The 15364-nt window shown below is 36.1% G+C and overlaps 1 protein-coding gene across 1 annotated transcript; it reads left to right on the top strand.

Annotated features, from left to right (window-relative positions):
• The first annotated feature begins 7133 nt into the window (after nt 1–7133).
• Nucleotides 7134–12650, top strand: LOC102589810 (uncharacterized). The gene is made up of 5 exons (XM_006338086.2): nt 7134–7822; nt 8198–9064; nt 9532–9987; nt 11201–11390; nt 11474–12650. Exons 1-5 carry the CDS (start codon nt 7406–7408, stop codon nt 12403–12405), a joined length of 2862 nt encoding a protein of 953 aa, XP_006338148.1. The 5' UTR covers nt 7134–7405; the 3' UTR covers nt 12406–12650.
• Nucleotides 12651–15364: the final 2714 nt, after the last annotated feature.

Genomic DNA, 15364 nt, shown 5'->3' with positions numbered 1-15364 from the left:
GAATGAAACTTTTTGCTCGCTAAACTCCTTAATTCCTAACATTTGCCACGCTTCAGCCTGCACAATCAAAACACCATTATTTTTAAAACAAACTTAAAACAATAAAAGGGTTTTGGGTTGCCTCCCAAAGAGCGCCTTAGTTAACGTCGCGGCAAGACGCAAGTCAACACCTAGTCCTCATTTTTGGAGTTGCCCATGGTGTAACTAGGAGAATCCGCGGCAAACGGTGGATAGCAAGCTGATATCAAATGGCCTATCTGGGCATCTTGCAGCTGAATAGTCATGGAATTTGTCGTAGTTGTGTGATTTAGCATTTTGATATTTTCTTTTATCTCATTCAACATCTTGTCTTGTTCTTTGATTTTTTGTTGAATGGGCGAGAGGACTTCGTCATTTTGTATGCCCTCCTTCTTCTTCCCCTTTGTACACTCTCGAAGGGAGAAGTGCTTGTCCCTTTTCAAGGCCTGTGTTTCCAACTCCAAGACTCTTTTGGATAAGAAATCCAACTGAGTTAATAGTGCATCCCACTCTTGTTTCTTGTTGGTCTCCTTGTTGGTTTCAATCATGCCATCTAGGAGTTTGGCTACGACTTCATAGGGTTGGTGTAGCATACCACCCGCAAAAAGTTGATCAACATTACTTCTATTTTCGGGTCCAAGACCCCTATAGAAGCTCTCTAGTAGCACCTTGTCGGTCATCCCATGAGTGGGGCATGGCTGCAACACTGCCTAAAACTTCAACCACATTTCTTGAATAGTTTCATCCCCTACTTGTTTGAACATCAGAATGTTGTCCCTAGGGTTCAACAGTTTCAAGAACGGGTGATCTGTTTGATACCCATAATGATCCTTCATATCCATTTTTCTGCTTCAATACAGAAACAAGCAACACAAAACAAAACTAAAAATTAAGTAAGTGAACTACAACTAAGAAGAATAATTTTTTTACTAAACTAAAAATTCTCAAGTAACACCACTCCCCGGCAGCAGCGCTATTTTGATGGTTGCGTAATGAAGACACTACTTCCAATGCAAGTGTCTACGATCGTGCAATAGTAAAGTAACCCAACCAAGGGTTGAGTCGAGTCCCAAAGGAGTGGGCTTGAGAATTAATAGAAAAATAAAATTAAGTTCTAATTAGTCATAGCTAAAAACTTTGTAGAATACAAACATACTAAATCTAAGGGGTGACACAAAAGTGTCAATTAACAATGAGGGTTTGTAACAAGTAAGCAAAAATCAGTGAAAATGTAAAGAATACTAATCATGAATATGAGATTCTTAGGATGTGATAGGAATAAGGGTTAAACTAGATCATTGGGTACATGCTTTTGATAGTAAATTCGTTGAATATTTGTGACTAGTCTAGACCATAGTGGGGGTAAATTCTCTCTCGAGCAACTTACACCGAATCAACTCAGTTTCTCTCGAACAGCGAGTTGCCACATGAAGAACAGCCTCTACCTTAGCCCACTCGCTCTCTCGAGCTGAGTGTGTGGGAGAAGGACTAGGGTTCACTCTTTCGAGCTGAACCTCATGTCGACCTAATCCCACCGGCCATCAATTTAGTAGTCTTAGTTTTACGACTTCTCTCTCAAGCAAGCCTAAAACACAAAGATGAAATCGTATTTGAAACTATAATTTCATTAAGTTCCAACACAACTACTAAACGAAATCATATTTAAACAACTATTAAACTATTAGCAAGCAAGACCCAACAATTAACTTAACCCGTATTCACAAAATCACACCCCAAGAATTGGGGTTTTAGCTAGACATGTATAAGAGTAGAAATTTATACCAATAAGAGTTTGCATTCAAATTTGTATGAAGATTTAAGTCTCAAAACAAGTCAAGAGTGAAGAATCCACAAGACCCAAGTTCAAAATCTTGGAGTTGAAACCCTTTGAACCTTCAAGTTCTTTAAAACCCTCTCCAAACTTAGAACTCAAAAATAGAAGCAAAGTCTCAAAAATTATTGTTCAAAGCTAAAAATTCAACCCTAGAATAATAATTCTCAATGAGTATTTATAGTTTTCAAAAATTTGTGCTGCAAAGGATCACTTGGCGAAGTTAGTCAGAATCACCGATCAACTCAGCGGTCCGCCCTTTGGTCTAGTTCATCGCCGTCTTGCATTAGCCTTCAGCATCATCGTGTTTTGGATCATTAGGCGACACAGTACTGTTTCGCGGAACTGCTCGGTGACACACCGACTGTTCCTTTCCATCGCTGATTTGATTATTTCCTTCAAGGCTCAGCACACTAGAACAAAAGGCGAGGATAAGACCTTTTGGCGACTCGCCGAACGTGTTCGGCGATTCTCAGATCTTCATTTCTTCGTTCTTTCAGTTGCCTTTGTTCCTTTTTGCTAAGTAGTGTCCATGCTTTCCCTCAAACTCCAAATACCTGAAACTGGAGAGTTTTCATCAGATATTGAGACAAAATATGCATTTGAGGACACTAATTCTATCAAAATATAGCCTTAAATGAGTCCAATTTGTGGACTCATCAATAACGCCTCCTAACATACATGTGACCTTTTTAAGCCAAAGGTAGGCCTAACGTTTGAATGATGTGTATATAGTTTGTCAAACGTTCCATTGCCCCAAAAATATTTATACAAACCTTATTAGTAAAACAAATAGGGATATATATTAGAGGAGAGGTAAATAAATATCAGTCTCGCACAGGGGTACAATGGTAAACTAAACTAAACTTCCTTATGAAATCTTCATTCCCAAATTTCTTGATGCTTTTGAATTTCTTCCGGATGAGAATGATCTTCCTTTGACTTAAACAAAGAAACTACCTATAAAATAAAAATCCAACCCCAAGGGACAATGATACGCACAAATCGACATACATATCCTTCAAATTTAACAGATAGTTGAATGATCGTCTTATATTGACTGGAGGTCAATTAGACACAATATGGTCTTCTAATGGGTCCAATACACCTTGGGTATTGGGTCATCTTAGGTTAATGCACCTAAAAAAAGGATTTTGGCTTAGCTTTAACTTAGGTAGACTAGAGTGGATTTTGAAACGAGACATGGTTACCCGAGTTAGACAAACTACGGGGTGAAGTACAATAAACGACGTTGGATAACCACAAGCCAACTATTCGTTTATCACTTTAAAAAAAATCGAATGTACTTGTCTGAAGGACAGCCGTGGAAAGCCACGTAATCGCCTTGTTTCCTAATGCAATCTATTTGCCGTTTAGCGGAATTGATGCCATAAAATGCTACAATTTATAATATATAAGAATTGAAACAATTAAGCAATTTAAACAAATAGCCAGATAAGTCAATTTTAAGGTTAGAACTCATTCAATTCCCCAGCAGAGTCATCATTCTATTTTATTTAAAAATAGACCGATTTTAAAAGTCGCCACTTAAGTTTTAAGAAAAATTAAGAAAACTATTTTTTCCATCAGACTAAAACAGAAATCTAAAGAAGGAATGGATTAACAAGTATCAAGGTCTTATCTGTCCAAAAATTAAAAAAAAATTGAACCAAATAAGATTTGAGGCAGCTTTGTTTAGACCAAATTTTTCTGGTGGATCAAAGGTGTCAGTTAAGGGTCCATGAGAGCCATTTATTGTGGATATTCAAAAAGGAAGTTGTACATGTAGAATATGGGATTTAACAGGTTTGTCTTGTCCTCATGCTTTGGTTAGTATTCATGGAAATGGTGATAGAGTTGAAGATTATGTGAATGTATACTACAAAGTTGAAACTTTCAAAAATGTGTACTCATATTTCATTAACTCAACCAATCCCGAGGATCATTGGCCAGAAGTTATGAATGGTGGTGAGGTTCTTCCTCCTAAGATAGTAAGAAACAAGAGAGAGAGGAAACCTAAATTAAGACGAAAGGAAGTTGAAGAACTACAAAAACAGAAACAAGCTGAAGCGCAAAGACAATCGAAAAGTAGGTCAGAGAAAAGGGGTGAAGAACTGGCTCCAAAAAAAAATCAAAAAAAGGCACTATTCATATAAGATGTTCTATATGCAACAAAGATGGACACAATGCAAGAGGCTACTACAAGAATGTCAATATTGTTGTGCCAGAAACAAGACAACCTTTTTAAACTCAAGACTTGGTGTCTGATTATGTCTCGTGTGGATACTCTAACCAATTTAACCATGACACATGGGATAATTATCAATTGGAGGTCAATTTAGCAAATCAATCTATAATAACTCAGGTTGTAATCTAAACTTTTAATATTGTCTTTCATTAACTATATATCATATGACAGATTTTAAAGTTGTAATTTTTTTTATTAGGAATCAAGACAAAAATCAACTGGTGTTGAATGCATTCAAGATGGAGTTGTTGTTCAAGTCACAAATGTTGTAAATGTGAGTGATAAAGGTGTTGATTGTGTGCGAGGAGCTTGGTGTGCTCAAGATGAAATTGTTGATTGTGTGCGAGAAACTCAGTGTACTCAAGATGAAAGTGTTGACTGTGTGCGAGGAACTCGGTGTGCTCAAGATAAAAGTGTTGACTGTGTGCGAGCAGCTTGGTGTGCTCAAGATAAAAGTGTTGATTGTGCGTGAGGAGCTCGGTGTGCTCAAGATAAAAGTGTTGATTATATGCGAGGAGCTTGGTGTCCTCAAAATGAAAGTGTTGATTGTGTGCGAGGATCTCAGCGTGCTCAAGATGAAAGTGCTAATTATGTGCGAGGAGATCAATGTGCTCAAGATGAAAGTGCACATGAAGGCTTATCAAAAAGAGGTAGAATTTACAAGAAAAATGTCATGAAGAATTATGTTTGTGAAGCTTCAATGAAAAGGTCCAGGAAGTGTTAATATGACACTGTATATAAAGTGTTTTATTTTGTTAAAACTTGTGGTCATGTGACCTTAACTCATTAGTCTGAAAGTGCTAATATGACACTGTATATAAAGTGTCTTTTTTTGTCAAAATTGTGATCATATGACCTTAACTCATTCGTTAGGAAGTATTATTATGACATTGTATATGAAATGTTTTATTTTGGTAAAATTTGTCGTCATATAATTATTGTGTAGCCCTTGTGGTCGAGCCCTTCTCCAAACCTTGTGTATAGCGGAAGCTTTAGTTTAACGGGTCACCCCTTTTTTTGGTCGTCATGTGACCTTAACTCATTAGTTATATGTGTTATTTTATAAGTAGTATTTTTTGTTTAAGGGTGCTACTTATTTAGTGCCATTTGATAGTTGAATGGTGATTTATAGGCAATATATTGTAAAGTGACGGATGAAGTTGCAAATACAAGAGTCAATACTAAGCACACTAAAAGGAATTCACTTCTTGGAATTCAAGCCTTCTGTGATTGCAGCAGCAATAGCAATCTCATTTGCAGTAAAAATTGAGACAGTAGACCGTGAGAAAGCAGTATCTGCTCTAGTTCAGCATGTACAAAAGGATAAAGTTATGAAGTGCATTGAATTGATTCAAGAATTGTGCTTAGCAAGTGACTTTGTTAAAGTTCCAATTGCTTCTTCAATCCCATATGTTTCTCAGAGTCCAATTGGTGTGTTGGATGCAGCATGTTTAAGTAGAATTGATGGCTCAGGAGTTGAGTCGCGGTCGAATTCATCGCATAGTAGTCCAGTGAAGAGGAGAAAGCTAAATACTTAGAGATGGATGGATGAACATTAAGTGGAAAGAAGGTCCTTTTGTCAAGTTATTATGATATAGTTGAATGAGAGTTTTTGGTGTGATCTTTTGAGAATTACAATGCACGCCACAACACATAACTTCAAAATAAAGAAAGTTAGGAAATATTATGAAGAAAATGAATACATATAATGGTAGTGGGGGGAAAGAGATTATGAGTAGTTGAATCATTTTGGTGGTTGGAGACTGAAGAAAAGATATACAGACAAAAGGTTTCATTCCATTAGCGTATATAAAAAAAAAGTTGGAGTTGTTAAATATTAGACTTCTTGATAGCTAAAGAAGCCAAGATTAATTAGGCAAGAAATCAGAATGCAAAACAAAACCAAAAAAAACACAAAAAAGAGCAACTCTTATAATCTTGTCTTGCTTTTGAGTTTATCATAGATAAAAGTTTGTTTAGCCTTTGAGGGCTTGTATTTGTTTTTAGAGTTTATAAAAAGTTTTTAAAAAGTAAAAAAAAAAAGAGAAGAGAAGAAGAACTCTAGGAGAAAAAGGAGACAAGAGAATGATTTGGGGAACTAATGATAAAATAAAAAGTTCAATATCATATTTTTAGCGGGTCGGGTTAAATGGGACGGGTTATTAAATGGTTTAAATGGATATGCATTTGGTTTTTAAAATTTGGTTAAAAATAAAAATTTCATGTCAGCAAATTTTGGTGAAAAAAACAATACAATAGGCTGAATGACTTTTTATTCAAAGAAGTCATAATTGAGTGACTTTTGAGTTGAAAATGAAAGTTGAGTGACTTTCTATGAAAAAAGTTGATAATTGAGTGACCATCAAAGTTATTAACTCGTTAATTGAGTTGTTGCATTTAGTTTCTGGATTTGTAATTGAACTCTAGTCTTATTATAATAGTTGAGAAGTTGGTTATTGTTACATTCAAATTGAGTTCATTACAGACGGTATGTAACTAATGTTCAGTATTGTAGAATGTATAACAAATGCATAACAATTAGTGATATTAATACATGGATAAACATAATTGAGAAATAGACATAATGAAATTAAAAATAACAAAAAAGAAAGAGGAAAGAAAGTGGAAAAAGTAGATACAAGATAAATAAATGTGTTCACATTTAGAGGCATATTGCATCACCTCTTCTAAGCTTAACACACACACACACACAAATATATATATATATATATATATATATATAATATCCTTTGGCGAAATAGAATGGTTAATATACATTAAATCCTGCGGGGATAATTCAAAAAAGTGATAAGGTATTTATATAAAATTATTTAAAGGGTTGCTTAGGTATGTAACCGTTATTTTAAGCGTATGGAGTTATCATCAGAATGGTTGCGGAAGAGCGTTTGAATTTGTCAGCATCAATATTTAGGTTGAAAACCCGTTCCAACATTGATTGCGCAGTGAAAAAATTTGAAAAATATGCCGAAGTCCTAATTTAAAATTTGAATTATATAAATAGTCTATTGTATTTTGTGTGCCAAATGAATGCTCCCTATTGAAACCTTTGACCAACCCTCAAAATTCCAAACGCGCTTGCCAAGTTAGTCGACAATTCCCTTTTCCTTTCTTTGAAAACCTCAAACCTGAAATATCATTAATCATCAACATTTCAACACCAGCCCCTTTTTTTTCTTTTTTTCTATAATTTATTTCAATTTCATGCATCACTTTTCATTTGATTTACAAACCTAACCTAACAACCCAATAATCAGAAATTTTGATATTGATATTGATATTGGTTGTTCATGGATATGGTGTCTTATGCTTATAGAGATGCAGCGGCACAGACAGTATCAACAAAAAAAGTTGAGAGGCCCATTTCACCCTCCGATGAACTTACATACCCCTTTGGAGAATTGGGTGTCGACTTGACCCAATCGGAGCTCCGGGAAACTGCATATGAGATCCTTGTCGGCGCTTGCCGGAGCTTCAACTCTGGCAAGACATTGAAATATGTTTCCAGCTCCGTTAAATCATCATCATCATCATCGTCCAAGGCGGCTAGTAAGGTGAAAAAGGCGCTTGGTTTGAAGAAGAATTTGGAATCGGTGAGTGGGAAAAAGGCTTCTACTGTTGGTGAGCTTATGAGGGTACAAATGGGGATTTCAGAGCAAACTGATTCTAGGGTCCGACGAGCCTTCTTGAGAGTTGCTGCTGGACAGGTTTATACTACTTTCTTTGCACCTTGCTCTTGTTTGGATTTTGATTGATTTAACTCTGTTTTTAAATTGAAAAGGAAAATCTTTTACGCCCCATAGCTTGGTATTTTAGTGGGAAAATGCAAAGGAGACACTAACTAATTTGCAGCAACCGACTGATGCTCTTTCGTCCATCATTTACATTTTTCCTATCTTACTTATCCTTGATTGGTTGAGAATTGAATCTTGGGAAGGAGAGGATGCGATCTTGATGGACCCCATCTTCATTACATGATGGATTAATTTAAAATGAATTTGATATACACTATAGATCAATATGCTACAGCAATGTTCTTTAAGCTGCTGCTTAGTGATTAGTTTGTTTCTTCTACTTACCAGCTTGGAAGACGTCTCGAGTCAATGGTTCTACCACTGGAGTTCTTACAGCAGTTCAAAATCTCAGATTTTCCAAATCCGCAGGAATATGAAGTATGGCAGAGGAGAAACTTGAAGCTACTAGAGGCTGGACTTGTCTTGCATCCATGCTTGCCGCTGGATGAGACAGATACACGTCCCAAACAGCTTCAGCAGATTATACGTGGGGCTCTGGTGAAACCCATGGAAACTACAAAGCACAGTGAATCGATGCTAGAACTACGAAATCTTTCCACATCTCTCGCCTGCAGATCATTTGATGGGTCGAGCCCTGAGATATGCCATTGGGCAGATGGAACACCATTGAATCTCCGACTCTACCAAATATTGCTTGAAGCTTGTTTTGATGTGAATGATAAGATCTCTGTTATTGAAGAAGTTGATGAGGTCTTAGAAATCATAAAAAAAACATGGGTTATCCTTGGTATAGACCAGATGTTCCATAATATTTGCTTTTCATGGGTTTTATTTCATCGATATGTTGCATGCAGCCAAGTTCAAAACGAGCTGCTCTTTGCCGCTGATAATTTGTTGTCAGACGTAGCAAAGGATTCCAAGGCAGTAAAACACCTAACTTGCTCTCAGACCTTGAGTTCTCTACTTGGTCTGATTGTAGGTTGGGCGGAGAAAAGGCTGCTTGTATATCATGATAGCTTTTACAGGGACAACATTGATAGCATGCAAAGTCTTCTCTCTATGAGTTTATCAGCTACGGAAATTTTGGTTGAACACAGTTCAGGCAACTATCAGAAAAGGAGTAAAGAGGTTGATGTTGCATTTAGCAGAGTTGATAGTTACATCAGGGCTTCGATGCTCCGCACCTTCTCTCAGGCAAGTTAGTCTTCCTGCTTTGGTAAACCTCACCATGGAGTACAAACATCATGTCAGGAACTCCAGTTTGCATTATTAATTTAAGGGTAGTTCAGTGTTTTTCGGCTCTCTTTCTCAGGAATATAGAATGGTGTCATTGGTGCTTCCCCTATAGTTCTCATCTCAGCTACCCTTTGACTTGAAGTGAGAATTTTTCTTCCCCTTTGTAGAGAGGATTGCTTCTGTCATTGTGACAATTACAATCTTCTGATAGTGTAGAGCTTCATAAGGATTCTACTGATAATCTATATTTGTGCTGAATATTGTGTTCCAGTGCAGCAATCATCCTCCCTCTAGCTGTAGTAAGACTTGATGCTTTAAACATCCTGTCTATACTTTGTTATTTAAGACCTCTAACTTTCATAAGTTAAACTTTTGCTCCTTTGGTGGAAAAAGTGACTAACTCTGCTTACTCTGCCTAAAGACAGGAAAAAGAGAGGTTGATATCAAGCAGAAAGTCGTCTAAACAACAGCATAATCCTCTTCCTATCCTTTCTATCCTTGCCCAAAATGTTAGTGATCTGGCTTTTAATGAGAAAGAGATATATAGTGCTGTTCTGAAGAGATGGCACCCTCTTGCAACTGGTGTAGCTGTTGCGACGCTTCATGCTTGCTATGGAAATGAGCTGAAGAAGTTTGTTTCCGGGATAAGTGAGTTGACTCCAGATGCTGTACAGGTGCTGATAGCAGCTGACAAGTTGGAGAAAGATCTTGTACAGATGGCTGTTATGGATGCTGCTGACAGTGAAGATGGAGGAAAGTCATTAATGACAGAGATGACTCCTTATGAAGCTGAAGCTGTGATCGCAAACCTGGTGAAATCATGGATAAGTACTCGAGTGGACAGACTTAAGGAATGGGTCACCAGGAATCTGCAACAAGAGGTATGTCTCCTTCTTTGTTGCTGGATTGTACTAATGTCTGGTGTCATGGACCATCACCATTGAACACTACACTCTTTCGTCAAATTTGGATGTAAGAAAATGAAGGTTTTGGGGTCATGGTGTTGAAAAAAATTCTTTCAGATAATTCTTTTCCTGTATTAAATGTTGTGGCCCTATCCTTAAGCAATAATACAAAAGGAAAGAGGGAGAGTCCATTCCCCACTGCAAAAGTATACTATCAACTATACCCAATATTATACAAATATCTTGTAATTAGGGATCGTTTGGTTGCCGGTTAGGAGCTAAGTTATTCATGTATTTAGTCGTGCATAAGTAATATCATGTTTGTTAATATTCTTTCGTGATGTATAAAATTCTATTGACCTTATACGGTGTGTTTGCAATTTAGAAACTCATATAACTAATACATGTATAAGTTATAAGAGAACCTGTGTATTATTTTATGCAGGATTGAAGATGGAATAACTAACTCATGAATAACTAAAATCCTGCATAAAATAATATATAGATTTCCTCATAACTAATTCATGTATTACTATTACCTGCATAACTCTAACCTAGGGGTCGTTTGGTAGCTGGATAAGAAACAAGTTATCCATGTATTAATTTGTGTATAACTAATATGTTGTTCATGTATAAAATTAATACGACGTTTGGGTAACATTTTAAATATTCGCATAACTAATATACTTTTGCAGGATAGAAGGTGGAATAACTAATACATGAATAACTAGTTCCTGCATAACTAATACATGCATAAAATAATACATTAGATTCACTCATAACTATTTTCTACCGTACTAATACATCCATAACTCTAACCAACTACCGAAGTCTCAGATTTTCCTTCACTCATCCGGTATGCCTGGAAGCTTCCTGCCAAGTCAAAAGGGTGAAAATAATGATAGGATCTGTCTTCATTATCATTGTTCTTGTCCTTCATCCCCGCAAACCCCCCTCCAACTAAACAGAGAGGAGAGAGAGAGATTATCCAAATTAACATTTTTATCTCCCGTGTCTCTTTCTTTCCCCCTGGCAGAGGGGTAAGAGAGATGTGGAGTTAAAGTCTTGTTTATATTATCTTACTATTATATTGGTTATGGTCTGCCGGTGCTACTTGGTCATGCTGTATACAAACCTTGAACAGACAGCTAAAGTGGTACAGCATTACCTGATTTTTCACCTTTTGTAGATTTGGAACCCTCGTGCAAATAAAGAGCGAGTTGCTCCATCTGGAGTGGAGGTCCTACGCAGCATAGATGAGACTTTTGAAGCTTTTTTTTTGTTACCGATACCTATGCATCCAGCTTTGCTTCCAGAATTAAAGAATGGTCTTGACAGATGCCTGCAGAACTACATATTGAAGGCTATATCTGGCTGTGGTAAATATTAATTTTAGCTGCCATGTATTGATAAATGATGTGATAGTTGACGTTGTAGATCACTAATTTCTAGTGCATTGCAGGATCTCGAAGTACCTTTGTTCCAACTATGCCTGCTTTGACTAGATGCTCAACTGGGTCAAAGTTCCGTGTGTTCAGGAAGAAAGAGAGACCTCCTATGGTTTCGTATAGGAAATCTCAGAGTGGGACCACTAATGGAGATGATTCTTTCAGTATACCTCAGCTGTGTGTCCGTATAAATACTTTGCATTCCATACGAAAAGAATTAGATGTACTTGAGAAAAGGACAATTTCCCAACTGAGGGATAATACGCGTGTTCATGATGATAATATTGTTGATGGGTTGGGCAAATGTTTTGAGCTGTCAGTAGCTTCTTGTTTGGAAGGGATCCAGCAGCTTTCTGAAGCAATTTCATATAAAATCATCTTCCATGAGTTGAGGCATATCTTCTGGGATTATGTATATGTAGCAGATGTTTCATCATCCCGGATTGAACCTTTCCTTCAGGAGCTGGAGAATAACCTTGAGATCATATCGGCAACAGTTCATGACAGGGTCCGGACACGTGTAATCACTAATGTAATGAAAGCCTCCTTTGATGGATTCTTGTTGATTTTGTTGGCGGGAGGACCCTCTCGTGCTTTTTCACTTGCTGATGCTGCAATTATAGATGAAGATTTGAAGTTCCTAATGGATCTATTCTGGTCTGATGGGGATGGGTTACCGACTGACCTTATAGACAAGTTTTCAGCTACTTTGAAAGGCATTCTTCCTCTTTTCCATACTGATACCGCTATCCTGATTGAGCAACTTGAGCATGCCACTGAAGATAATTTGGGCACTTCAGCTAAATCCAGACTTCCCTTGCCTCCTACATCAGGTAACTGGAGTCCAACTGAGCTCAGCACCATTATGCGCGTTCTGTGTTATCGAAATGATAAAATTGCTACTAAGTTTCTAAAGAAGAAATACAACTTGCCAAAGAAACTGTGACCATTCACATTCACATGGTTGGGAAATTAATGAGGTGATGTTAGCCAAGTATACCAGGTGTATCTTAGATTAGGTTGTTCATAGTAGGTAGTGGTGTGATTATTTTGTACAGAATACTTGTGATTTATTGAGGCATATAAGCTGTAAGCACGTTAAAAGAAAAAAAAATGGTCAGTTTGTAAAGCAAGATTTTGAGGATTACTGTAATGGGAGTGAAATTATGACATGTTTACGTGAAGGCTACTCTAATACATTACCAGCTGAATAGATATGCGTAACTGGTTGAAGTGGGAACAAACCATAGTAGTCCCTCAGTTTCAAAAATAATAGTCTAGTTTGACTTGACACGAAATTTAAGAAAATAAAAAACTTTTAATCTTGTGGTTCTAAATTAAAGTTATGACAAATGTACCAAAAAAAATTTTAATCTTGTGGTTTTAAATATACCACGTGGAAAATTGAAATTAAAGTGTTGCAAAAAATGGATATAGGTCATTCTTTTTTAAATAAAACTAAAAAGGAAAGGAGGTGATTGTTTTTTAAACGAAGGGAGTATGTTATTACCTTGAAATTCTTAATATGCTGCAAGGGGTCGTTGGGTAGGATGCATTAGAAAAAAGAATACACACATTATTTTTGCATATTACTTGTATTTTGTTTGATACATTTTTTCAACGTATGTGTGACTAATACATTAGTTATACACTCTATTAGGTATTATGCTATATATAACTAATACATGACAAATTATAGTATTAGCATGAAAGAGTTTTTAATGCATGTATTAGCACAATTATCATTTCCCTTAAAAATGATGGTATTCGCATTATTTTTATCATATTTGTGAAAGATATTTTTATAAATAAATATTTGTTTTAGAAATTATGCAACGCTTGTTTATTTTTAGTAAACTAAATCAAACCATGCATAAAAAATAAATAAATCATAATTAATATCAATATAACTAATACCAACATTACATCACTTATAAATCTTACTCACACTATTCTTATACGCATTACCGAATGACCCTTAAAGAATTTGTGAAAGTCCATGCAAGTGGTTCTTGTATGTGGTAAAAGTGGCCCTTCCCAGGTGGAAGAATGGTACACCAATACGTGGCAAATAAATTCAATGGTAAAGGTCAAATTAGAAAGTTTTGAATAAACATCCCTGAGAATTGAACAAGGCAATGCTAGACCACAAGGACTTGAAAATTCACATCACCAGGTGTAGATGTTTAATTTGAGTTGAGACACTACAAGGAGTGTTCACTTTGAATTAGGATTTTTGAAGGCTTACTCAATCTTAAATCCTAGTTTATGCCTATATAAAGGGTACTATATACCCTTTAAGAGGCATCTCAAATATTCCGTAAATTCATCAAATATTCATAGAGAGAGTAAAATCACTCATCCTAGTTCGAGAAATACGTCACTAATGACCCTTGAATCATGGATAAATCTTTTGAGAGAAGAATCACTAGAGGAACAAAATTATACTCACAATCTTGATAAATAAAATTATGTTTCTTCATATTTTATTTGTGATTGCAATTTATTTTTGCTATCACTTTAAAATTTGTTGCAAACAAATTGACACGCCTAGTGGGACCAAATTTACCCTTCATCTCTTCTCTCACAAATCAAATCTTCAAATTTAAAGTCACAAAACTGCAAAGGTGGAAGATGTGTACTTCAAGTCTCGTCTGTTTCAAGTCTACACTCCGGCAAGCCTTGAAGCAGGGGCATTTGTAGACATTGAAATTTTATAGGACTCTACAAGATGTGTTTAATTCGAGTTGTACTCTACAAGGTGTGTTCAATTTCGATTAGAATTCTTCGAGGCTAAACCCTAGTTCATGCCTATATAAAGGGTACTATATTTCCTTGAAAAGACATCTCGAATATTCCGCAAATTCATGAAATATTCATAGAGATCAAATCCAAATCATCCTAGTTCGAGAAATACGCCACTAATGGCCCTCGAATCATGGATAAATCTTATGAGAGAAGAATCAAGGGAGGAACAAAATTGTACTCGTATTGATTAATCAATAAAGTATTCTTGTTTCTTTATATTTTTATCGTGGTTGATTTATTTTTGTATCACTTCAAAATTTGTTGCAAACAAATTTGCACGTCCAGTGGGATCAAATATGTCCTTCATCTCTACTCTCATAAATAAAATCTGAAACTGCAAAGGTGGAAGAATGAGTACTTCAAGCCTCGTCTTTGAGTTTCAACAAGTCTACACTCCGACAAGCCTTGAAGCAGGGGGCATTTGTAGACATTGAAATTTTGTGGGACTCTACAAGACGTTCAATTCGAGCTGGGACTCTACAAGGTGTGTTCAATTCCAATTAGAATTTTTGGAGGCTACTCAATATTAAACTCTAGTTCATGCCAATATAAAGGGTACTATATTCCCTTTAAGAGGCATTTCGAATATTCCATAAATTCATGGAATATTCATAGAGAGATCAAAATGAATCATCCTAGTTCGAGAAATATGCCACTAAGGACACTCGAATCATGGATAAACTTTTTGAGAGAAGAATCGAGGGAGGAACATAATCGTACTCACAATCTTGATCAATAAAATTATGTTTCTTCATATTTTATTTGTGATTACAATTTTTTTTTTTAATCACTTTAAAATTTATTGCAAACACTAGAATTGGTGTCTCATAAATACATCCTATTGAACTCCAAAAATGTATGTTTCAGACATGAAGGCAGTAACCGACGAAGATAGAGTTAGTACATGACTGCCATCCCGCAAATAATGGAAAAATCGCAAAGTTAGTGACCTAATGGAAGATTATGAGAGGGGCGAAACTGTAACACCCCAAAAAATATATTTCTAAGCTAATATCCAAATCTTTTTGTGTATGTTTAAAGGCCCGTACTGGGTGATTCTTAATTGTGTATAGGTGTTAAGATTAATTCCTAAGTGT

This window comes from Solanum tuberosum, unplaced genomic scaffold, assembly GCF_000226075.1.
Source record: "Solanum tuberosum cultivar DM 1-3 516 R44 unplaced genomic scaffold, SolTub_3.0 scf00003, whole genome shotgun sequence".
NCBI classification, from domain to species: Eukaryota; Viridiplantae; Streptophyta; class Magnoliopsida; order Solanales; family Solanaceae; genus Solanum; species Solanum tuberosum.
The sequence above is the reverse complement of the archived record's forward strand: the minus strand, read 5'-3'. Positions and strand labels throughout refer to the sequence as shown.

What these genes read in the sequence shown, in the direction of transcription:
- LOC102589810 (XM_006338086.2), top strand. Translation starts at nt 7,406, where the DNA reads ATGGATATGGTGTCTTATGCTTATAGAGATGCAGCGGCACAGACAGTA. An exon ending in CCAGGAATCTGCAACAAGAG is followed by an intron (nt 9,988 to 11,200) that starts GTATGTCTCCTT and finishes CACCTTTTGTAG; the next exon opens with ATTTGGAACCCTCGTGCAAA. An exon ending in GAAGGCTATATCTGGCTGTG is followed by an intron (nt 11,391 to 11,473) that starts GTAAATATTAAT and finishes AGTGCATTGCAG; the next exon opens with GATCTCGAAGTACCTTTGTT.